General features: G+C 32.1%; 1 protein-coding gene across 1 annotated transcript in view; it reads left to right on the plus strand.

Moving 5' to 3' along the window:
- The window catches only part of LOC143046857 (uncharacterized), a 240632-nt gene that overhangs the window by 45114 nt on the left and 168082 nt on the right, over nt 1-27436 (plus strand). The window contains exons 18-33 of the mRNA XM_076219918.1: nt 19-164; nt 555-728; nt 2110-2268; nt 3074-3216; nt 3622-3692; nt 5953-6110; nt 6374-6543; nt 9178-9364; nt 10931-11092; nt 13328-13501; nt 21713-21863; nt 22762-22830; nt 25018-25169; nt 25925-26063; nt 26578-26787; nt 27198-27261. Coding sequence (XP_076076033.1) covers nt 19-164; nt 555-728; nt 2110-2268; nt 3074-3216; nt 3622-3692; nt 5953-6110; nt 6374-6543; nt 9178-9364; nt 10931-11092; nt 13328-13501; nt 21713-21863; nt 22762-22830; nt 25018-25169; nt 25925-26063; nt 26578-26787; nt 27198-27261 — 2329 coding nt within the window. The remainder of the gene's footprint in view (nt 1-18; nt 165-554; nt 729-2109; nt 2269-3073; nt 3217-3621; nt 3693-5952; nt 6111-6373; nt 6544-9177; nt 9365-10930; nt 11093-13327; nt 13502-21712; nt 21864-22761; nt 22831-25017; nt 25170-25924; nt 26064-26577; nt 26788-27197; nt 27262-27436) is intronic.

A 27436-nucleotide genomic window follows, 5' to 3' on the forward strand; every position in this document is an offset into this window, starting at 1 on the left:
TGTTATTTTTTTAAACAGCCCCTTTGAGTGGCCATTTTAAAGTGAGTGCCCATGATGAAGCCTATGCTATAGTCCATGTGGGAATGATTGGAATCAACATTCCATTTTTTGTTGCCAGACTCTGTTATAAAGGAGATACCTCATACAACTTCAACATATTTCAGGTCAGTATTGAGATAAGAATTAGTTGAAGAACCGAACAACTCTCATATCACTATCTCAAATGTTTTTGTTCTTTTGTTATATTTATATATTACACAAACAAGATAACATACAAAGATGTGACATTCTGCCAAATATTGAAAAAAAAATATTATGTCATACCTAAATACAGATTATATGTTTAAGTATTACCCTTAAAGTCACTAAGTTGGTGGGGGCCGTACAAACAAAAGTCAATGTAACACTAAAGACGCACCATGAGAGATGCAGGTTCCTGGGAGCCTCTAGTTTATGATTCAATTCTACATAATTGGTGAAATATGTTAAATAAAATAAATACATCTATTTGGACAATCAGTAACAAATATTTGCCTTTGTGTTCTATTTTACAGGAAGGAAATGGGAAACAGTTCATTGAAATGATTTTGAGATTTGACAAAGTAATAAAAGACATTGTGAATGGTATTAAGTCAGGTGTAGACCTATTTAAAGAAATCATCAGTGGAAAAGGGATCAAAGGCATTATAGAAGACTTCATAGCTGCTTTGGAAACATTACCACAAAAGGTGATCTGGAAGGATTTTTTCGCAATGGGCTCAGGGCCCACCAAAAATTACTTCAAAGGGCCATTTTAAAAAATGATGGGCCATGTTGTCAAATGAGTGGGCCATTAGAATTGACTACAGTAAAAAAAAGAGTGTATATTTCAGCTAAGATGTGGTGGTACTAAATACCTTTATGATTCTAATTAATATTTTGGATATTGTTCCTGTGATTTTATTGATTTCAATTTCAATGAATATACGATAACTTCTTCCAAACTGGACAATATTTAAGATAACCTTTGTTTACAATGTTAAAACTGGTACTGTTGCCCTGTTTATGTTCATGTTTTTTTTTTACATTAAATTTGGGTCTTTGTCGATACCATACTTATTCCAGACGCTTTATTTTAGAGGACGTTTCTGGCATTTCCTCTGCACTTTTTGTATTATTATTACTTCTCACGATGACAAAAATAACAGTAGAGAGTATCATTAATTGATAGAACAAAACAATAATTCGCTGAAGGCATGTTTACAAAATGTCAAAACGAGTCAAAGACCCAAAATCACATGAACAGTTAAGCGCCTTTTATGAAGACAAAAAAACTATATTCATGAAAAGGCTTTGGGGTTTTCAATCGAAATAATAGTACGCTAAGCTAACTTAAAAGATTACGATTAGAGAAAAAATCTCGTCTGTAGTAGCCAAATTTTAAATTTAAAGTTGTTTATAAAAAAAAAAATATCATGAATGATGGTTAATTACGTTTTTTGGGTAATCAGTTATACAGCATGGTTCTATTATTACCATAGAAAACACCTGAGACGTTCCAAAAATATATAGGTGCTCCTATCATTGGAGGAACATTACACAGTTGTGTACACACACATGGCGACACGGAACACAATATAGGACGATCGAAAATCCATTTGACTATATCTAAACGATTCGAAATTAAGTGAAAAATATTGTGCGCCACATGGACCCTTACATTGATCACTCTATGCGCCATTTCTGGTCGATATGCGCTATGGGCGCAGGGCGCACGTCCTTCCCAATCACTGAAGTTATTATAGTCGCTATTGATGATACTACAAGGTTATGATGATAAAGTATAACTGTTTATCTACTGTGACCTTCCATGTCATGGTACCCAAAAAACTTAATGAATCCTCAACTACCAAGTTTAAGAAGCCATGAGTAGGTGCCAAAGAAACCATGTTTGTTTAATTGGCATTATTAATTATGATCAAAGAACATGTTGAGTTCATTTTATTTTTAAAATATGAATATTTCTATTTTAGTCCACATCATATTTTTGTCTAGATTATTTGAATACAGACTTGAATATATCTCTATTTTTTTTAAAAGTTTTACTTAGTCTTTTTTGTTGGCTTTAAGGTTGCTGATCTTCGATCAAGAGCCAAAAAAGCAGTTGAAGCGATAGGCAAGTATGATGAAAGTCAGCTACCTGCATTCTTGAAACCAGTAAAGAGTCTTGTCCACAGAGTAGAAAAATTGTTTAATGACATCAAGACGGATGTTATGACATTTTATAATGTAAGTATATAGATAATTGTCATGTACATGACTCACTATACTCACTTAGACATTGTGCACAAAGTTGACGTCAACTGTAATATACGCTTTTAAAAGTACTTATACAACTGTGTTTAAATTATCTTTTAGATAGGAAGTTTTCTTTTTTGAAAAAATGATAAATGCTAGCCATTAAAATCCACATTACTAGTAAGATTATCAAAATTAAGATCTGTAAAGTATGAAAACAAATGAGAAAAAGGCTAAAAAAATGTGAAACTTGCAACATTTAAACAAACTCAACATATTTTCCAACGTCGTAAATGATTTAAGTAATTTGAAGACGTTACGTTTGTAGAATTAGTTTGTGCACGCCGTCACAGTATATTTCATGTCTAAATGCTCATTTTAGACCTTAGTATAGAAGACTGTTCATACTATATTTTTTATCAAATACCCTTATGTTAGTCTTAAGTTTGGTATAGAACATTTATGAAGAAATTGCTGGGTGGAAAAAATAACTGAGTAATCAAAAAGATTTTTTTTCATAAGATGGTCTCATATAAGTAAAGGCAACAGTAGTAGACCGCCTTCCTACAGAGATATTGGACACAAAAAAAATTCTACACGTAACAGGAAGTTCATATACATCACATATCTGAAGTATGGAAAAGTGCAATTTTAAACACGTAAATTTGTTTTTGTATTTATAAATTTGTAAATGCATACAGTCATTCCATACACATACCTATAAATAACACAAGTTAATATGATAGTGAATGAGATGTGACTAATTATCAGAACTAAAGAATGCATTTTATTGTAGAAACTAGACGAGTTGATCAATGTTAAATTACCAGTAATGGGCGATCGGCTATATCAAGGTGTAGTAGGGATAATTGAAGGATTTAGGATCATTGGGAAGAATCCAAAGTCTTCCATCTTTAAGATAGGACTGGGAGTATACCAGTAAGTTAATAGTAGATTGATCAGTTGAACATGTTTTGGATACTCTGGCTTCCTCCATCAATAAAATCTGGCTGCCACCATATATATAGTCAAGAGTGGTGTTAAACACCAAATAATCAATCAATCAACCAATGCATTTGAATGATGTACAGTATTTACTAATTCACAACATTCAATGTTATTACAGGTGAAAGTTTTGTCTTATTTTAATTTTAACAGTTGCCTTATACATGCAGGTAAGACAAACTTCTGTGTCAACAATTTATTCAAGATGTTTACTTTTCCTCTGTACTTTTGGATCTGTCACGCATGAGTATACCATGTAAGCAGTGGCATTGTGACTAACTCACTCAGTTGTATGCTTTGTAATGTATAATACCAGTTATATTTTTGTCTTTTTATCAGGGTATACTCAACTTATAAGGAAGCGAAAAAACTTAAAAATCAGATACAAGAGGCGTGTTTCTTCTTGAAAGGTATGAATTTAAAGACAGAAATATTATACATTTTATTAATAAAACTTTAAAAGGACTAATGTATACTTAAGATAAGTGAATGTCTTTCTCTCAAATAATAATTACTCAAATTACTCGGGTTTGCCATTCCAGTGTTAATGGGCACAGTAGATGACAATAGAATTTCTATTTTTTTTCCCGCGCATCATACTATAGGTTAATATCATCAAATGGCCTCGTTATAGCTCTCACAGGTACAATTCTTGCTAGATTTTTATAAAACTTAATACTTTAGGTTAATATCAGTAATATCTTGGACAATTTATATAATGGTGGACAAACGACTATTTTTGGGATACGATTGCTTTCAAGCAATCTGTAGACTTATACCAATGGCTCAGAGCATTGCCCTCACGTCAATCGTTTTATTCTAAACATTAAGGAACATCTCAGATTCTTATGATTGTCTTGCTTTAAAAGGTAAAAACAAACAAAGGGATTGAACTTAAACAACTTTACTATAATGTTCTTTTCATAATCTTCATGTTTGATATTTTTCTTGATTTATATGCGTGTTTTTAACAACACGGAAAATCAGAATTAAGCAGTATTTATATTTAGTGTTTTTATAAATTTAGAAACACGTCAGAGGGAATTCCCCAGTTTTGATAAAAATGCGAGAGTTCTCTGAATTCCGATAAATCTATTTCTGTCATATAAGAACTGAAGTGGAGTTTCTCTTATATGTCACTGTTATGAAACTGGTATTTGATATTGTACTTCCATAAAGAATTAGAGAACCATCTAGGTTGTTTAATTAACATTTAATATACGTTCTGCCTCAGAGTTTGTTTAGGTAATTATGCGCATGCGTATGGCGTATAGTTTTCTTGGCTTTAAGGGGTATTAGATTGAATGGTTGCTCTGGATTCCCACCTCAATTGATTGATTTAAAACTCATGGTATCGTTTCTATGTTTGTCTGCTACTGAGGGATATTGTTGTTTCATAATTTAAAATCATATGCATCATTTAAATTAAAATAAATGTATTCCACATCGCAACATCCCTTACGGCGAAATGGAGTCTTCCATATTAGAGTTTCGAGTAGTCTCCCTTCCGGAAGTATTTTCCGTAAATTCTGAAAACAAAACATGTCGAGAAAAATTAATTCCTTCTGTCGATAAACGTCGTGTTATATGAATACGATCGCAGTTTTAACCGAAGAATGTGTACGGAAAGGAGTCATGACCACTGATTCAAAGGAAATTAAATATTTTTAAAAGAGTTAGGAATGGGGTTCCTTCTAGAATTATCGTAGGTAAATAGGTGATAAGATACGAAGTGAAATACCTTCTCTCACTCTGAGTCTCTGCTGTGACTGCTGTGGAAAGTAATCTTGGAATTGATAGTACAAAAATAAAACACAATGAGTACATTGTTCATACACTTGTATCCGGGATTGGCTATTTTGTAACTTCAGATTACGTACATTTTACATGTGCAGTTAAATTAGTTATGAAAATAATATTATCCAGCTACATGTATACATGTGTCAATGAAAACAATGGCAATCGTATCCCTCAGAGCAATCTGCTCTTTGATTAACAGAGTTATGCCCGCCCTGAAATATAAAACGTTTGCAACTCGAGGGACATTGGAAGTCTGTTCTTTTATTAAAGTTTTACAATAACTTACATCTTCATTGATTGAATGATTACAACTAGATCAAGCTAAGGTAAATGGATTCATCTTTGTAATAATATGAATTTTTCACAATTGCTGTCCAGGTTTTACAAAAGAGAGGTTCCTCATAGATCACCCATTTGATTTTTTTTTTAAGTTGGCATTGTTAAATGTTGTGAATTGTAATATAGAAGATTTTGATACTGCAGGATTTGTAGTTTAAAGTTCCTTCTTAGTTAATCAGTTGATACGTTTATACCAATTTATAACAGTAATGTCATTTGAGGATGATTGTGATGACATACTAATGGTAAAATAATTACTTGACATTAGATCAAGTTTATTTGTTTTCCACCAAAATCTAAAAGAATTAATCTGCAATTGATTTTGCACTATTTTATATATATATACTTTCTAGTACATGACATGTGTAATTGTAGGTTTATCCCTTTTTGTTAATAAAATTTCAATAATAGTAACTAGCTCTCCAAAGGCTCTTTTATACTGAAATTGAAATTAGATAACTTTCATCTGATATCAAGAAATTTTCTATTCTGGCTTGTTTTTTAATAATAAATATATATATAAAATTGAAGATGAGAAGCCATACTGGTGGAATATTAGTGTTGAGTATAAAGGGATAATTGAGGAGGCTGAAAAGGCGATAGAAATAGTGAAGAAGGGAAGTCCAGAATGGATTGAAGATTTCAAGGAAGATCCTGTAGCTACATTTACTAAAGGAAAAAATACTACGGTAATGATAATAATAATAAGAAAAATAATAAATTCATTATTTAAAAAGGGTAAACACAGTTAGTTACAGCAAACTAATATTCCATGAAACCCTCACATACAAACTACAATACGAAATCGAAAACAAATATTTATGTATGTTTTAAAATTGTGTGTACCTGAGAATTGTTAACCAAAAAACTTAGACTTAATCTTGTTTGATGGATATTTCTGTATAGATGTGCTATTTGCAATAGCTATACATGTTTAGTATTTTTTTTTCAGTCCCAACTGAGAGAGACTATAAAGAATGAAATCATTACAACTATAGAAGAACTGATGAATCCTTTCAGAACAGTTCTCAGACATCTTGCTGGTCCGTTTTTTGAAGCCTATGAAACTGTTTTTGGGGTAATCAAGTCAGTAAAAGAGGCTTATGCTATTCTGAAGAAAGGGTAAGTTAAAAGATATGAACACTTCATTACATATTTGCAATATTTAATAATTACATTAGATGTATGTTTCATTATAATACTTTATTCTGATTGGCTAATTGCCCATCACATGTTATTCCTTCAGCAATTGCATCACTCAATAAAACTTATCATCCATGATAATAGTGGTCCCACAATAAAGTGCACAGGTGAATTAAACAAAAAATAATAAAAAATTCGTGTTTTCATGATCATAGCTAAAAAATGTAATTATAAGTATTGAATGCTTCTTTTTGTTACTTCATAGGGTTGTAAAAGCGTTGACCGTGCGTACATTTTTAGAATGAAGCGCTTCCGCGCTTCATACAAAATGTACTTCGGTCAACGCTTTTACACCCCAATGAATTTACAAAAAGAAGCATTCAATTCTTAATTGTTAACTGATGTCTATTGTACATTATGTCATTCATCTAATATAATTTCTTTGATCAAGGTCGAGTATGGTTGAATTGATTAAAAAAACTGCTGTGGATTCATTTATTTTCGTCTGTACCAATTTTCGTTGATTGAGAAAACTTGCATTTTTTAGTGGATACTTGACTTCATGGTTTTGTCAACATGTGCGGAGATTTCTATAGAAAACTTGCGATTTGTTGAACATTTTAAAAAGTTCTTTGTTCTCTGTACTCAAAGATTTCATGAAAATTTGTATCTGACAAATAATAATGAATCCATAGAAGTCTGAAAACCTGAATAAAGAATCTGATGAGTGCATACCTGTCAACCTGTGACGATGAAAATGCAAGTCATGACCTGCATTGAAGAATGAAATCTCAGGTCATAGCGTGTATGAACTTTTTCGAGCTGAATTTCAGTAATTAGGGGACATTTTTTTTATAATTTAAATAAAAGTTTCCAAAACACGTTCACCTTATTAATCATTATTAGATTGCACTTTGAAAAGCTTTTGATAACTTTGTGACACTTTCTCCTCTTCTTTTGGTTAATGTAGTTATTGACATTTCTACATTGTTCTATATGTATAGTATTTCACCCTCATATTTTTAGAAAGTTGTGACTGGCTATTTAGTCTTTGCTCATCAGCTGTTCCCATTATCCTTCATAATTAGAGTATAGTAAAAAAAAAGTTAAACAGTTAAAAGAAGTATAGAAGAAAAAAATAATTTTCAACTTTTTTTTTATAATTGTATTTAAAAGGTATGAATTTAATGATAGTTTTATTTCAATATGTCTTTAAATTCTATTTGTAGTAGATTTTATATTTTTTACCCAAAAAAACGTTAATATAAGGAACAATTTTGAATAGTGACAAAAAAGGGGAAGTAACTCAGTTGAAAAATGTTTGTAAAACGTGACGACAGTGAAATTTATTTACGACCTAAAGCTAAGGTAATTGGTGTTAATTAACAGTGTGTTTGACACCAAAGCTGTCAAGTGAAGCCATGCACTTGATGGGTTACTTAATTTGACAGTCTACACAGTTGGCTGAACTTCTGTTGATGGAAGAATTACGAATTTGCCGGTATTTCAAAGAGAATCACTTATAAAATCATTCTCTAGGGTTAAAAATTCAGGTGAAAACGGGTCATTTTTGGAATTCCCGGGTTATTCAGTGACCCGGCGGGTGTCCCTGGTGATCCCTCAGAATTGTGAAAATCTCGGGTCACACCCGCAAAATACGGGTCAGTTGACAGGTATGTGAGTGTTTATCTTCAGTTGTTCATTCTATTTTCATCCTTTTAAAACAAATGCAAAAAAATTCAGCACAAGTTCTAGAAGATGTATTCATGCTGAAAATTGAAGAAAAATCTGTTCAATTTTTGGCAGTTTTTGGTTTTATCCTGGAAAATATAAGCGCTACTTTTAAAGTGTAAAATGCAGAAATTATCTTACATCACAACAAGATCTATGGATCCTGAATTAGGGAATGTGCATGTAAAAATCTTCATTAGCAATAGCACCAAGTGAGAAGCTTAAGATGGATTCACGGTATACCGCCATCTTGGCAATCACAGTACAAATTCGGTCTATTTATTTGCCCAAATCCACAAATTTGGAGACAGATTTGCAATTTAATGGTTGGACTATTTATATAAAGAAAACTTGGTGATTTATTGTATTATTCAAAATATGTATCAAATATGATTTCTGTTTGTTTTTGAGAATATTTTTTCAAATGATCCATTTAAAGGGAGATAACTCTTTTAGTAAAAAAGTTATACTGGACTAATAGGGAAATTTTTTATTTTACTAGTATTAAGAAAACAAATTTGGTGACACCATTTTTTCTTTTTATTTTCTTAAAACATATAATAAAAACTAACTTTTTACAATTTATTTCAAAAATTCTATGTCATAGAATTTTTTTTATGAACACAAATTTGTTTTTCATGAACAATCGAACCAAATTTAAGCAATTTTCAACGACTCATAGCTTGAAAAATAGCACGGTGACCCATACTTTTTATCATATTTTTGAAAAACATATAGTAAAATCTTCATGTTGGCAAATTAAAAGAAAATTCTGTCTCAAAAAGTCTATACTTATGATCTACCTTAAGTATTACAGTCCATCTTGCTTAATTCCGAATGCTTTATTTTCAAAATACATAATTAATTTCAATCTGAATACAGATATCAGCTTGGAAAGTCCTTGATTGATGGTATTTTTGGAACCAAAGCACATCCTGATTTTCCAAGGACAACTAGACTAGACACTGATGGTTGTAGAGGAAAAGGATTTTATCCCTCTAGGTTAATGAGTGGTGACCCAGAATACTCCAACAGTGGTGTTGACTTAGAAATAGTAGCAGGAGAAATAGTATGTTAATTCGTTGTATAGTAGAACACTGATGGTTGTAGCCTAAAATAAGTTTACATACCTGTCAACTCTCACGTTTTATAAGGGATATCCCCATCAGAAGTGTTGACCTTAATATTTCATAAACTGAACACCTCTAAACAGGCATTCAAATGAGTTAAAAAGGTATCTAAGCACATACATGTATATACTCATTCAACAATATAAAAGTAAATTATAAAAACTTATGACAACAAAAGAGGAGCATGAGGTCCTCTTGTGCTTAAAACCCCTCATGAAGATGTTGAAATTTGGTAGGTATGGTTTAGAGATCATGAATACTTCGGAGATGGTTTTAATCTGACATTAGTGGCAGAAGATATAGTAAGTACAGAAGTTGTATAGTAGAACACTTGCAATTGTTAAGGAGAAAGATTTTATCCATCTAGAAGAATTGTAATTTTATTGATGTTCAACATGCCTGCAAAGGAGTAAGTTCGGTAAGTGCCATATTTGGCCCCATTTATAAAGTTCATTGTTACAAGACAATAATTGTTTTAAGTTGCCTTAGAGACATGTGAGAAATATACAGAACTGTTTTTGTCAAAGTTTAATTCTAACACGTTGATTTTTACATCCCAAAAATGTCAAGATAAGGGATTTTGGTGAAATTTGACAAAATCAGCTGGATTTCAACCAAATAAAGGACCAGGACACATAGAGCGCAGGCATTGACAAGCTTAATATTCAAATAAGACATGTTAAAGGTCTTCACAAACATTATTTTAAAAGATCTTTATTGTCGACGTATGCGCTCTATGTTTCCTGTCAAATAATCTTCGGAAATTTACCCATTTTCATTGATTTTTTGGTGAAAAATCAATATGAGTACAACTTGTGACATCATAATGAAACGCAGAAACGTAAAATTTTCAACAAAATGGCTTATATCCTATCTAGTCAATGTATTAGCTATAATTTATCGTGATATTGATCAATAAATCCAAATTTAAAATTTACGCTAAAAAAGGGGGCCATTTTAGGACCTTATCGAACATACTCCTTTTATATGACAGCAAGCTTTGATTTACATTTGGCATACAAGATTTTATGATGGTTTATCTTGCAAAGAAAATTGCCATCGACATGTATAAAAGATAAAAGCAAATGTCTTGGAGAACTCAGAGAGAATTTAAGATGCAATTATTGTAACATTTAATGGTAATCACTGTAGCTTTGAAATACTGTAAATTCAGAAATTATTGCGAGGGTTTTATTATTGCGAAAATTGCGACACAGTTGTAAACGCAATAATTTAAACTTGCATTTTAAAATATTTTATATGAATTAAGCAGGATTTGTCCCAAAATCGTAAAAATTATAATTGCATTTAAGTCTAAAATAACAAATTGCAAAAATAAATGCATGCAATAATTTCTGAATTTACAGAACCTGAAAAAGAATTTATAAGTCTAACACTCTTACAGATTTTTTTAATAGTTTTTTTGTAAAAAATTGAAATGGTAAGTCCAACTTGATTCTAATGAATGTGTCTTGATTCTTATGAATGTTTCTTTATTGTTTCAGGTTGTAGCTCCTTTCTCTGGGTATATAATGTTAACAGATAATCCAAATGAGGTTTTGATAAAAGCTGATGAGTCTCTAAAGAATACTGAAATTTACATCACAAATGTAGATCCAAAAGATACGATTCTTCATCCTTCTGATGAAAATTACATAGAGCATATGGTAAGGCCACACCAATTTAATTTCTTGTTCTACGGATTTTTGGACTCCAAAAATTGGGGCCAGCGAGCGATTTGAAAATTTTAATAAGAAAATATTTAATTTGCAAATTTTTTAGGCGAGTGACTATAATTTTTGTAAACATAAAAAAGTAGGTTTTGACAATATTAAAACTTGATTTATCACTTGTACTTTGACATTTCTGTAATTTATGAAGTTTTTTTCCCTGTTCATCAAGAAATAATTGAATAACTAAATCTGGTCTATGAATGAGTGACTGACATGAGACAATTCTTCATCCAAGTCATAATTAGGTTTGGAATAACCCCTTAACGTAATAAATATCCCTTTTATGAGGGGTCAATATAAGTTGTAATATATTTTTTTTGTAAAAAAAAACACTTTTTAATACTAAAGGGCTCATGTTTTCCCAAAGAACTACTGTATATATCTATCTGGTATTAAATGGTCAAAACATGTCCAAGAATTTTGTAATATTCCTGGACTTTAACCATATTAACACATTTACCTTAACAGTTTATTATTCAAAATAAGTGGACCCCTCTTTTAGAAAAGTTGCTTAAAATATGATGTATTTCTCCTCTTTTTCAGTAAAAAAATCGAAGTTTTTGTATAGCACTATACAAATCATTGGTATTTCTATTTTCTTTTCTACAACAGTAAAATGACACCTTGTCTGAGGGAGGGTTGTTCCCAACCTGATAATAACAAACACAGGTTAAAGTACAGCCTTTTACACAGTTCTTGATCCAAACCAAACAGCAAGCTATAAGAGACCCCACAATTATTAGTGTACACAATTCAAATAGGAAAACCAACATTTTAAATGGGAAAATGCCAATGAACCACATCAACAAACGATAACTGCTGAACAACAGGCTCCTGAATCAATCAGGACAGGTGCATAAACTTGCAGCGGCTAGGGATAGTTTCGTTTCGCCTACATACAATATAATTGCAGTTGAAGGTTAATCCTTCAGAAGTACTTTATTCTAACAACGTCAATGATAATTTTTTATAGAGAATTTAAGTAGGGGGGAAAGAAACCAATGTTTTGTTCTGTACAGGTATTTCCACTGTTATATTTTTTTTTCGGAGCACTCCAACTTGGGATAAATTGGTTTCATACTGAAACACATATTCTCATAGATATTTACACAGTGTGGTGTTGTGCTTATGGGTTTTAAATCATTATATAAAGGTTAAACTGTGATTTTAAAAACAAATGTTGATATCTTTTTATAATATTTACAAAAAAACGGAGCGGGAAATGGACATGATTGCATTTCCAGATGCGGGAAGCGGGAATATAAAAAAGAATAAAGAAATTCTGTTTTGAAAAAAATAGGTGTGGGCGGGTCCGTCGAACAAGGAATTAAATTGGTGTGGCCTAAAAAAAATATTAATAATTTGAGTTCTGAAGTCAATATGTTTTCATGAATGTAGAATTGGGATAATCTTATCATTAATCAAATCTTGCCTTTTATGGTCAACTAGTCATTACTTATTATGTGACATACAATAATCACATTAAAATGTCAAGATTGGCAATAATAATTAATTCATTAGACAAGATCACATATACTAATTGCAACATCAAATATATATAACAGTTTGAATCATTTTGGGGGAGGTAGAATAATAGATATAAAAAAGAAGGTGTGGCATGATTGCCAATGAGACAACTCTCCACAAGAGACCAAATGACACAGAAATTAACAACTATAGGTCACTGTACTTCTTTCAACAATTAACAAAGCCCATGCCATATAGTCCGCTATAAAAGGTCCAGAAATGACAAATGTAAAACAATTCAAATGAAAAAACTAACTTATACGGTCTGTTAAAGCCAAGATTCCACTCCAGATTTTCATAAAATATAAGTATTTTATGTGTTTGTTTATTATATTTAAAGAGTAGCTGGATTATAAGTTTTCAGGTGTTTAGCTCTTGAGTTATGTACCTTTAATATTTAGTGAAATTGTCAAAAAGGGGAGGAAAGCTATTATCAGTTACTTTTCACAAAAATTTATATAACTGCAGCATGAAAATAAAGTGAACAATGTACATGAATTTAATAGTTGTACATTATTTTAAACATGTTTTAACAATGGCCAATATTATCTGAAATTATTATAATTTCATGAAGTTACCACTGAATTATAATATGTTACATCAGAATATGGTTATATATTGTGATCTTAATTTTTCGATCAGATTTGGGGAGGTGTTACTATTGGAACAGCTACATCATCACCATGTAAGAACCATATACATCTTGCCATTAAGAAAGACGGAGGATTTGTTGAACCAACCAGATTTCTAGAGAGCAGACCTATATATTTCCAGCCTTATGTACAACACTGTAATGATTACAAGCTGGAAAAATTGGTAAAAGTGTTTTAGTTATGTTCTATTTCAAATGTGTTTTCAACTGATAGGGCGCAGCTTACAATTTAATTTGCATAAGGACAGTCTATTTGAAGATATATGTGGTAAGAATGATTGCCGTTATTATCATTACTGATTTCTAATCACCTATCAGTATCACTAAAACATTAAAGAATAATGACATATGCAGATTTTTCAACTGCTGTCTTTATAGTTAACACTTTCAGTACGGCATTGTTTTTTTTGGCGCGTTCGTATAGCCGTAGATTTATTAGCGCGAGCAGTTTCGTGGCTGGGATTAATTTGACATGTGCTCACAAAAAAATCGTCTCGGAACTTCAAACGACAATTACCGCTATTTGAGATCGATTTTCGTTAAAATTTTTTAAGGTTAAGTCGTACCCTACTTGTTTTGAGTTGTGGTGTGGTTAGAGCGATATGAAAAGGAAGCAATATCAACAGTTTAGCTCTATGACGAACGAGTTTTTTTTTATAACTGAATGTTTACAAATACATGTCTGCGAAGGGGAGAGTTTCTTCTGACCGTTCCCTTTCCGAGATATTAACTTACGTTCAATGTTTCTTTTTGTTACAAAGAATAAGATGAAATGTCTATGACAACACCATAACTGATTGGGAAGACGATAAACGACCGACAACATGAGAAGTACCAGCGATTGAAATCCGCCATTTGCAAAGCGTCGTTCATGTCAACAACAATTAAAGAGAGATAACTCAACTGTAATTTGGCGGACGACAACTCTTTTTAAATACGTTGCCGTATGTTTTAAGTCACTTGGGGTATAACAGAATTTCTTGTTACGGTTCTATGACAAATAAAAATTTGTATTTGTTCAATGATTAAACAAAAAATCTCTGTATTTGTCAAAGTAAATTACCTTCCTTGAAAATATTCATTTCAAACTAAGTAACAGGCATGCAACCTAATAGCAATTTAAGCAGATAAAAAAAAATACATTTAAAAAAATAAAAATCAAATGAATAATTAGATATTTGACAAAAATAATACTCAAGGTATTGATATTATTTTGATTTCTTTTTTAAACTGCTATAAGGTTATATAACAAACAAAAATAACAGTGTTATAAATTTTTGTTACTTGCCTCTTTTCAAGTCTTTAAATTTTTTTTCAGTGTCCATTTTACTACATTTTGTTCTCTTTATAAAATTCCTTCTTTATTTTAAAATGTCTCTTGATACTGTCTTTTTGAATATATCCTTCATCAGTTATTCTTTAGTTTTTTTCATAGTTTATAAATAAATAAATTCGCAAATTGAAACGGTAAAGTCAATAAATTCAAAATTGTCTGGAACTAACAACATAGCTATAGTACTAACAGTTACTTTTAACAGAATGGAACACCGTGAAACACTCTGGTAGACAGAGGTGCTTTCCACAATCTAGACAGCCATATTTTGTTTGTCTACGTGTGTCTTGGTGATTATTTTTCACTCTCATGTGACAGACATGGCACCAACTTTTATTTCCAAAGGAACCTGGCAAGTGTCTCTGTGTAACCGGGACAAGTGATGGACGGCCTTTACGAACTGAACCACCTGTGTATCCACCTATCAGTCCTGCTGCTACTCCCTTTGAAAACTTCAAAAAGGTTAATGGTCTCTTACCAGGGCCTGGTTGATGATGAGGAGAAGCCAGAAAAAGCCTAAAGGCATTAAATTTCAACATTTCTATCATTGTGAAGAAAATCCTTTTAGGCCATTTCAGTGTTTTGTGTTGGAAAACATAATACTGGATGTACTGGTCATCCCTATCAACCCCTCCCATGTATTGTGTGTAATCAGAGATCATCTGTGGACATGGTATCTCTTGTCGTTGAAAAATACCATCTGCTTGTTGCACATTTCTTTGCACTGCACCTACTGAGAAATCATGTATACTTGATATTAAGTTTACATTTTTTTAGTCCTTCCATACAACAGCAGCCACTGCATCCTTCTGTCTAAACTGCATGTCCCCACGATTAGTGACACCTTCAGGGTTTTTCTTCATTATATCTTTAGGAAGCTCTCTCCTATTTATTCGTACAGTACCACATGCAGCAGTGTTAGAATGTTCAAACAAGTCTGTAAATAAGGTGGGAGAAGTGAAGTAGTTGTCCATATAAATATGGTACCCTTGCCCTATAACATTTGCCTTTTCAATACAATTTTTTACTACTCGGTTTGCCAGACCATGAGCTGCGGCACCATTTATCCTCCCACTGTATACCTGACAGAAGGAAACATATCCTGTATTAGCTTCCGCTATCGCCCACATTTTTATTCCCCATTTGGTAGGCTTGGCTGGCATATACTGCTTAAAAGACAGTCGTCCTTTCCATGGAACCATCACCTCATCAACCGATAGTTGCCTTTTAGGGATATACTGGTTTACCATAGAATCTGTTAACATATTCATTAACGATTCAATTTTGTATAATTTAGAATAATTGGGATCCCCTGGCTGTGGGGCTTGCTCACTATTTGAAAAATGGATGTACCGCATAATTTGCATATAGCGATCCCTTTTCATGACTTTACTGAAGTACGGGGTCTCCAGCATAACATCTGTGCTCCAGTAGGATTTAATATCTGGTTTTACATTGATTCCCATCAAGAAACATAAACCTAGAAAAGCCTTCATTTCTTCAACAGTTGGTGTAACCCATGGGGATTTATTTTCATCAGGATGATCACGAATTTGTTTATTGGCATACCTGTCTGTCTCCTGTATGATGTATTGCAAAATGGCATTGGTAAACAACAATGAGAAAAAATCAACAGGCTCTTTATCTGGATCTAAAACTGTGGTAGGACCAGTATTTCCACGTGGTAAAAATATGTGTGGTAATCCCCTCTCATAATAATTAAAATTTTTATGCCACCCATCAGCTTCAGCAGGACGGTCACCAGCTTCATCAACAAGGGGTTCATTTTCATCAGAAAAATCATTTTCACTTTCATTTTCACCATCAACAACATCTAATTCACCTATCCCAATTTGTGCAAGCCTATCATTGTACCGCTGTGCAGCTGCATCAACTCCATTTTGCGAAAATCCGTCAAACTCTTCATCCGAAGATTCAGACATTTTTTTTAATTTTCACCCAGACGACAATACTACGTTTTTCACAACTATTTTACTATGGAACCGCCTTTTAGCCTAGAAAAATTTGATTGGCTGCACAAAAATATGGATTTCCTTATTTGGGAGAACACCTGCACATCGTGTGAAATTTATTTGTCGGCAAAAACCGTAAACTTCCGATCGTCAACAGAGCGTAAATCAACAACATGCAAAGATGACACATAAAGAGACAGCCATTACCGGCTTATCTTATTTATTAAACAGTCCTAAGTAAATATTATTAATTTTTAAAACAGCAATACATAAATGGTTTAAATATTTTGTGTGGAAGGTAATGAACTTTCATTTTTTAAAGCGATCACGTTGACTACACATGTCAACAAAATTGAAAAAATGGCGGCATATTATTTTATCATGAACGCAAATCGAAAGTACGAAGAAATGATATAACAATGACTTTTATTGTCAAAATTTATACATAATATTAAAAATTGAAACCTGTTAACACATTGTGGTAACGTACGCTTTACAGCTTTACGTAATTGATCTGATATTAAAACTGAAAGTAGGTCAGAGTATTTTTCGTTGTCCATGATGCATTTAGGCATCACGCGGCCGTAGCAAGGTGATGCATTCAGGCATCATACGGCGGTACCTAGGTGATGACTTAAGGCATCATACGCCTTGAATGGGTTATTAACAGGCTATTATTTGAACTTGGAATTATTTTTAATTATGGAATTCGCATAATTTCTTGTGTTTAAAATTTTTTATAAATTCCATGTTTATTTTGTATTATGATCTTTTGAGCGGTTAATAACACTTTCCGTACAATGTATTTTGGTTAGATAGTGTTGTGCGCGGCACAGTACATTCTATTGAAAATATACTATTTTCTTTGTAATAGAAAGTGTTGTGCGCAGCACAGAACATTTCAGTACAGAATAATCATGGAATTTATAAGAATTTCAATAACAAGAAATCAAGCAAATTCCATAGTTAATAATAATTCCAAGTTCAAATAATAGCCTGTTAGTTGTACTTTCACATCCGCAAATAATATATAAATTGTTTACATGTTTTTAAACTTCGCTTTACAAGAAAATCAAAGGATGTGTCTAATTATTATACCCCTGCTTTAAAAAAGGGGGTATACTGTTTTACCTCTGTCTATCCACCTTTCTTTCCTTAAGTCCGTCCGTCCCATGAATATTTTTCATCAGCTATACCCTGTGATGCGTTTTTATATTCATCACTCAACAACTTCCTGTTTACCGAACACTTGTATGATTTTACACATGATAGCCAAGTTGAAAATTTTCGTCACATTTTTCTCAAAAACTACAATACAAGGATTTCTGAAATTTGGTTTCAGGGTTTATATAAGTCAGTTATACTGTGTGATGGGTTTTCAGATTCATCACTCGACAACTTCCTGTTTACTGAACACTTGTATGATTTTACACATAATAGCCAAGTTGAAAATTTTCATCACATTTTTCTCACAAACTACAATACAAGAATTTCTGAAATTTTGTTTCAGGCAGGGTTTCCGCTGGCGGTCAAAAATAATAATTGTGGCGATAAAAATTCGTCATTTGCGAAAGAATTTGGCAAAAGAAATATATATAACGATTTATTTTCCTCCATCTTGTTTATTTACTTTTTTTTCTAGTTTCTCAGACTTTACCCGATCAGACAATACTCGGAATTCACCTTGACCTCATTAAGATTTTGACAGAAAATCAATAATCAGCTGATTGCATTTAAAGCTAACGACAACAAAGGACTCATTAATAAAGGTGTTGATTGAATTGTTTGACAAAATGATATGGTTAAATGGCTTCCGCTAAATGTCACATACAGAATTTATTTACCACTTTGCGACGCACGTGTTTGAAGCAAACTTTTGACGTCTCCTCTCCTTTTAAAGATAGTTTAGATAAGAAAGCTGTTTTGTGACGAAAAATGTGCAAAAGCAAGGATCATCTCCGATTTAAAACTTTAATTATCATTTGGCTTTAATATAGGTAATTGATTAGGGAGACTACTTTAAAGTAGTTTGAGTGACACGCGTGTTTCAAGCATAGTTTTACGTCTCAACTTTTTCATTTACGATGGTCAAGAAAAGAAAACTGTCGTTATGAAGAAATCTATCCAAATTCATTTAAAATATAGACTCTAAAATAAGTTTGAGAGAATAATCATAGACACAATGGGCCAAAATCATCTTATTTAAGGGAGGGTCGGGGTGGGTAGAAAAAAAGGTAAATTTTAAACGAAAAATATAGTTATGTTACTTGGCGAAAAAATAATAAAGTGGTTGAAAAATATATTGTTTTGGCGAAAGAGGTGGCGAAAAAAAATAATTGTCCCAGGGGAAACCCTGGTTTCAGGGTTTATATAAGTCAGCTATACTGTGTGATTGTTTTCAGATTCATCACTCGACAACTTCCTGTTTACTGAACACTTGTATGATTTTACACATAATGGCCAAGTTAAAAATTTTCATCACATTTTTCTCACACACTACAATACAAGAATTTCTGAAATTTTGTTTCAGGCAGGGTTTCCGCTGGCGGTTGCCATTTTCGCAATTTGCGAAAAAATAATAATTGTGGCCATAAAAATTCGTCATTTGCGAAAGAATTTGGCAAAAGAAATATATATAACGATTTATTTTCCTCCATCTTGTTTATTTACTTTTTTTTCTAGTTTCTCAGACTTTACCCGATCAGACAATACTCGGAATTCACCTTGACCTCATTAAGATTTTGACAGAAAATCAATAATCAGCTGATTGCATTTAAAAGCTAACGACAACAAAGGACTCATTAATAAAGGTGTTGATTGAATTGTTTGACAAAATGATATGGTTAAATGGCTTCCGCTAAATGTCACATACAGAATTTATTTACCACTTTGCGACGCACGTGTTTGAAGCAAACTTTTGACGTCTTCTCTCCTTTTAAAGATAGTTTAGATAAGAAAGCTGTTTTGTGACGAAAAATGTGCAAAAGCAAGGATCATCTCCGATTTAAAACTTTAATTATCATTTGGCTTTAATATAGGTAATTGATTAGGGAGACTACTTTAAAGTAGTTTGAGTGACACGCGTGTTTCAAGCATAGTTTTACGTCTCAACTTTTTCATTTACGATGGTCAAGAAAAGAAAACTGTCGTTATGAAGAAATCTATCCAAATTCATTTAAAATATAGACTCTAAAATAAGTTTGAGAGAATAATCATAGACACAATGGGCCAAAATCATCTTATTTAAGGGAGGGTCGGGGTGGGTAGAAAAAAAGGTAAATTTTAAACGAAAAATATAGTTATGTTACTTGGCGAAAAAAATAATAAAGTGGTTGAAAAATATATTGTTTTGGCGAAAGAGGTGGCGAAAAAAAATAATTGTCCCAGGGGAAACCCTGGTTTCAGGGTTTATATAAGTCAGCTATACTGTGTGATTGTTTTCAGATTCATCACTCGACAACTTCCTGTTTACTGAACACTTGTATGATTTTACACATAATAGCCAAGTTGAAAATTTTCATCACATTTTTCTCACAAACTACAATACAAGAATTTCTGAAATTTTGTTTCAGGCAGGGTTTCCGCTGGCGGTTGCCATTTTCGCAATTTGCGAAAAAATAATAATTGTGGCCATAAAAATTCGTCATTTGCGAAAGAATTTGGCAAAAGAAATATATATAACGATTTATTTTCCTCCATCTTGTTTATTTACTTTTTTTTCTAGTTTCTCAGACTTTACCCGATCAGACAATACTCGGAATTCACCTTGACCTCATTAAGATTTTGACAGAAAATCAATAATCAGCTGATTGCATTTAAAAGCTAACGACAACAAAGGACTCATTAATAAAGGTGTTGATTGAATTGTTTGACAAAATGATATGGTTAAATGGCTTCCGCTAAATGTCACATACAAAATTTATTTACCACTTTGCGACGCACGTGTTTGAAGCAAACTTTTGACGTCTCCTCTCCTTTTAAAGATAGTTTAGATAAGAAAGCTGTTTTGTGACGAAAAATGTGCAAAAGCAAGAAACATCTCCGATTTAAAACTTTAATTATCATTTGGCTTTAATATAGGTAATTGATTAGGGAGACTACTTTAAAGTAGTTTGAGTGACACGCGTGTTTCAAGCATAGTTTTACGTCTCAACTTTTTCATTTACGATGGTCAAGAAAAGAAAACTGTCGTTATGAAGAAATCTATCCAAATTCATTTAAAATATAGACTCTAAAATAAGTTTGAGAGAATAATCATAGACACAATGGGCCAAAATCATCTTATTTAAGGGAGGGTCGGGGTGGGTAGAAAAAAAGGTAAATTTTAAACGAAAAATATAGTTATGTTACTTGGCGAAAAAAATAATAAAGTGGTTGAAAAATATATTGTTTTGGCGAAAGAGGTGGCGAAAAAAATAATTGTCCCAGGGGAAACCCTGGTTTCAGGGTTTATATAAGTCAGCTATACTGTGTGATTGTTTTCAGATTCATCACTCGACAACTTCCTGTTTACTGAACACTTGTATGATTTTACACATAATAGCCAAGTTGAAAATTTTCGTCTCATTTTTCTCACAAGCTACAATACAAGGATTTCTGAAATTTGGTTTCAGGGTTTATATAAGTCAGCTATACTGTGTGATTCATTTTCAGATTCATCACTCAACAACTTCCTGAGGTATCATCAGTGAGCAGTAGCTCGCAGTTTCACTTGTCATTTTTGCAAATACACATATTGTGTTTACATATTTTAACTGAATCAATGACCAATTCATTGATAGGTTTATCCCAAAACACCTGTCTATAGATGGACTGGTCTATAATGAGCGAACAGGTTAAACTCCGCCAAGTCTAGTGAAATAAATCAAGCAAGTAATATATTATTTGAAAATAAATTTGAAGTCATAATATTTTCAAATATGCTGAAATTGTCCTTCTGTATCATTTTCATAAATTGTGATTAAAGCCTATCTGACTTAAAACTTGTATAGGATTTGAGAGATTTTGAGACTTCTTCATACTAGTATAGCAGCTGTAATAATTGGAAGAGAAAAACTTTGTTATTTCAGGGTTACACAGTAGATGCAGGTAAAATACCACGAGATGGAGAAGGTCAGGAGGAAGTGGATGAAACTCCAGATACACAGAATACTGATGTTACTCCTATAGACCCTCCTCCTAAGTCAGATGATCCTGGCAAAGATATACAGACTATTAAAGGTAATCCCATTTATATATCATATTAGCCCTAGCCATGCTTCTCCTATAGACCCTCCTCCTAAGTCAAATGATCCTGGCACAGATATACAGACTGTTAAAGGTAATCCCATGTATAAATCATATTAACCCTAGCCATGCTTCTCCTATAGACCCTCCTCCTAAGTCAAATGATCCTGGCACAGATATACAGACTGTTAAAGGTAATCCCATTTATATATCATATCAGCCCTAGCCATGCTTCTTCTATAGACCCTCCTCCTAAGTCAAATGATCCTGGCACAGATATACAGACTGTTAAAGGTAATCCCATTTATAAATCATATTAGCCCTAGCCATGTTACTCCTATAGACCCTCCACCTAAGTCAAATGATCCTGGCACAGATATACAGACTGTTAAAGGTAATCCCATTTATAAATCATATTAACCCTAGCCATGTTACTCCTATAGACCCTCCACCTAAGTCAAATGATTCTGGCAAAGATATACAGACTATTAAAGGTAATCCCATTTATATATCATATTAACCCACACCATGTTACTCCTATAGACCCTCCACCTAAGTCAAATGATCCAGGCAAAGATATACAGACTATTAAAGGTAATCCCCAGTGTTCAATTGTCCTAATATAGAATTTATCCAAAGCTGATATGAATTTAATGACCTGATGAATTCTTGTATTAGGACAATTGCACACAGTGTAACTAATAGTATTGATGTTAGAAATAAATCACAAAATTTTTGATTTTGCAGTTATCCCATTTGGTTACATTGCTGAATAATTTTCAAGCAGAATTTTTCGAAGTGATTTGTTTTAAATGTCCTTGAGGAATGTTCTATGAACTGTCCTTTATGTTGCACAATGAAGAACTCACTTGATTCTTTCTTTTGATTTTAGATGAGCCTGACGGAATGTTTTCAAAAGTAAAGAGTAAAGTTACAACAGGGATTGTGAATGGAGCTAAAGGTTGGAAGAAATATTTAGTTATAAAAGAAGTTCAATCTTATTAAGTGGAGGATCAATAAGTTTTACCCTTGTCCATCAGTCTGTACGTCCCAAAGTTGGTTTCTATTCTCTAAATTTAATTTGCCTCAATCAAATGCTGTGAAACTTATACACAATGCTTATTACCACAAAATACAGATCAAGTGTGAATGTTGGTGGTGTCACTTTAACTGTTCTAGAGTTAGGCCCTTGACAAATTGAAAAATTGCTGAATTTTTCGTTTCCATTCTCCTACTTAGGGTATTCTCAACCAAATGTGATGAAATTATACATAATGCTTATTACCACAACCAAATGTGATGAAATTATACACAATGCTTATTACCACAAAAAACAGACCAAGTTTGAATTTTGAGGGTGTCACTTTTACTTATTTAGAGTTGTGCCCTTTACAAATGGAAAAATTGCTGAATTTTTCGTTTCGGTTCTCTAACTTCAGGGTACCTCAACCAAATTTTATGAAAGTTATTCACAATACTTTAATATCACAAAACTCAGATCAATAACAAATTCGGGTAAGGTCACTTTTATATCCCTTTATAACTTTATATGACGTGTAAGTGTAAAGCAAAATGTTGTCCTATGAAATATTGTACCACAAGACAATATTTCATAACTTTGTATCATGAAATATTGTCCTCGTCTATGGAAAAATGTCCAGAGAAGGACAAATTTTCATTGTGAAATTTTGTCTGTATATATAGACAATATTTCACAGATGAATACTATGGAATTTTGTCCTGTTAAAGGTAGGTTATATTTTGTGTGAATTGAGACAACATTTCACAGATGAATACCATGAAATTTTGTCTTGTTAAAGGGAATTTATATTTTGGTTATATTGTGTGAGTATTGAAACAATATTCCATAGACAGATTGTCATGAAATTTTGTCTCATGAAGGGGAGGTTATCAACATATATTCATGTAAGAGAAGGTTAATAAGATTTTTTTCCTGTGCCACGTGCCTGTGTATATATTTACAAAATAAGTCATTGTCAGTACATTACTTATATTTGTACATTATAATGTAATACAATGAAATATATACGTTAGACAATTCTTTAATCTATAATTAACCATTTGTAATGAATCTTGGCAAATTGAAGCTCACTATTAGTAGTACTATAAATTCCTTGCCATACAAAACCATTTCAATTATAAATCTAAAAATGTACATGCTGCATGCTTGTGATTGTTTAATAATTTGATTCAAAAATATTTTCAAAGCCAGTATTTCATAGTGAAGTATTGTCATGAACAGAATTTCATAGTGAAATGTTGTCCAGAAGGAGGTGACAAAATTTCATGGATAAAGACACTATTTCATAATGAAATATTGTCCAGGACAATATTTCATTATGAAATACTCTCAGTGGACAATATTTTATATGAAATTTTGTCTGACAGACAATATTTTATGGGGGACAATATTTTATGTTACATAAGCGGGGGATTTATCAGTGTCCCATGGACGTATTCCCCATTTCTTTTCAATATGTTAATAAACATAACATTTTTTATAAAAGTTTTCTCAAGTAATTCTGAACAGTGAGACTTCAAATAGTTGTTCAGCAGCTCGGCCAGAATTGAGCTGTAAGATGTTGCACCCTAACTTCCTGTTTGCCCATTCTTGAAATAAAAATGTAGGGTTCAATATGTTAATTGCACTTAAATAGTCAATGGTTTACACAACAATAAAAAAGTTGACAATATTTTTTAGGAATATAGCACATTTAGTATATAAAATATGAATGATATATATTTTGGTGCAAATCTTAACTTTTTTTGTCATAACGTAATTTTTATCAAGAAATTGAATTTGTACTAGCTCAACAAATTCTCCTTTGAAAACCTGCCAATATTCATTTGAACCAATTATCAGGTATTTTTCATTTCTGAATTATTTTAATGTAGCATGCACACATTAATATATCCTTAAAAAAGAATAAATATCCTGGAGAAAATCTTGCAAAAATTCTCAATGTTTCAGTTGCAAAACAAATAAGTGGATATCCATTTTTAGAGTCAATAAAGTGGGAGTTATTGCTCTTTGTGACTTCTGCATGAATTATAATACCTGTTTCAAGATTTTGATTGAACAAAAAATACAGATTTAAAGTAGATAAAAATTATCATTGTATTTCAGAAATGTTTGTAACCCTTATGAAGAAAGCTGACAGTTTTTTCAAGAAGTTCTCCTTAACAAGATTAAAGCTTGGATCCATCATTGAGTTTCTAGACCTCCTTGGAATGACAGAGAGTAAACAAAAGTTGGCTGAAGTTCTCAAGACTATAAAGGTACTTATTCAATCTCTGCATGAAGTAAAAATGAGGGGAAAAGTATTGAAGAAAAAAGAGTTCTCTGATTGTCTTCTGCTTTTAAATGAAAAAATAAATAAAAATATATTACCCTTCAACAATTTTTCTTCAGGTTCAATAGATATAACAGATAACAAAAATTGTTTTTCTTCTTGTTCTAATGTGAACTGAAGAAACAAAAAATCTAGATCCAAGGTGTTAAGGATTGGAAACATTTTATATCGTAAATTTCTCTTTTTCAGAAGACTAGCATTTTTTATGCCCCTAATATAGCCGAGGGATCATTAAGTATTTACCGTGTCCATCTGTCCATGCATAGATCCCAAAATGGGTTTTGGTTCTCTAACTTTAGTTTGCCTCAACCAAATGTATGAAACTTTTACCCAATGCTGATTACCACAAAAAGCAGCTCAAATTTGAATTTGGATGGCATCATTATTGCTGTTTTACAATTATGAAAATGGAAAAATTACAAAATTTTATGTTTTATGTTTCCAAATCTAACTTAGTTTGCATCAACCTAATGTTATGAAACTTACAAGCAATGCTTATTACCTAAAAACTCAGATCAAGTTTAGTTGGTGTCAGATTTAGTTTTATTGAGTTATGTCCCTTTATTACATTATATGGAAGCATGCATTATCTGTGTCCCATGCACATATTCTCCATTTGTTTATCTTAATTGAAATTAAGGGAAAATGATATTAACCAAAAAAAACCACTTTTTTCAAAAGAAATTGATAGATAACAGACCATGTGTGAATCCTGCTAGAGCTACAGAAGAGGAGTTAAAGCAAGAATTATTTGACAGAGGCCATGTAACAACTGGAACTAGAGAACAGATGATAACTAGACTTACTAAACCAGATAACAGTAAGTGATATTTACCTTTAGAAACACTAAACCTTGATAACATTCCTCAAACCAATGTTAACGTTTTATATTTATAAATATATATATTTTTTCAATATCTTGCTAACTTTAATTGTTTAAAAAAATCTGACTAAGCAAAAATGCTCAGATTTGAGATCTACCTTTTTTCTACTTCCACCAAAATTATCAGATGACTCCTTGTAGGAGTTTATACCCTAAAATGACAATTTTGTCTACATATTTGATGGTGAGGGATTTTGTGATCTGCAGAGCTCTCTGGTTTGGGATGTCCAGGGAGGGTGATGACATCCTCATACAATATGTACTGTACACATGACATTTATGTCAAAGTGTCCCTAAATGGCATAGCAACACCATACAATATGTACTGAATACATGACTTTGGATATGCCTAGTTTGCTATATCAACACCACATAATGTTTATTATACATATGACCCTGAATGACGATTACAACGGAAGACAATGTATATGTAATATAACTTTTATTTCAGGATGTCCCTGGATGGCGATAACTACACCAGACAATGTGTATTGTACTTACGACTCAATGTGTTTAGGTGTAGAATGTTGTCTTAATGTCAAACTGTTCATGTTCCTGTACACTGTTAAAGCCTACGCCAGATATGACCCATGTGACTACACGTTGAGTGTTGGATTACAAGATTACAATTATTCTATCAAGTTTGATATGGGATATGATGGTAAGTCAACATAAAACAATGATAAATAGTAGGGGTTGTGCTTTCAAACAATTTTAATCATTTATTTCTGTGGGTACCAATTTTCACAGATTGAGAAAAATATGTGTATTTCATGATTTTGTGGTTTTGCCAAAGTCTGCATACAAATATAACAAAAATCTTCTTTTGTTCCAAATTTAAATTAGTGGTTCAATTTTTACTAGGAAAAAACAATAGATATAAATTTTGAGTATCATTTTGTCTGGTCCTACAATATATTTTAAAATCTCAAAATTGACAACACAGTATAAAATGATCTGATCCACTTAAATAAACTTGAAAAGAATATTTTAGAGCCTTATATAAAAATGTGCAAGTTGATACAATTGTCTGGTACATACTAGATTGATGTGTTATATTTATTATTACAGGAGTTTCAGATGACATACCTACAGGGTTTGATGTAGAATTACTGGATCTTGTCTGCTTGATAAAGTAAGATATTGACAATACATTTCTGTCACTTTCTTTTAATATACCAGTTACTATTGTAGATGATTTGAAATTAATCTAATTTGGCAGTATCTGGATTTGATACTGGTTTTCCAAGATGTTGTCTGGAATGTATATTTCTGTTCTATGCAAAGAATGATCATTTAGGAGTGTCTTA

The sequence above is a fragment of the Mytilus galloprovincialis genome, chromosome 9 (assembly GCF_965363235.1).
Source record: "Mytilus galloprovincialis chromosome 9, xbMytGall1.hap1.1, whole genome shotgun sequence".
In the NCBI taxonomy this organism is placed as follows: Eukaryota; Metazoa; Mollusca; class Bivalvia; order Mytilida; family Mytilidae; genus Mytilus; species Mytilus galloprovincialis.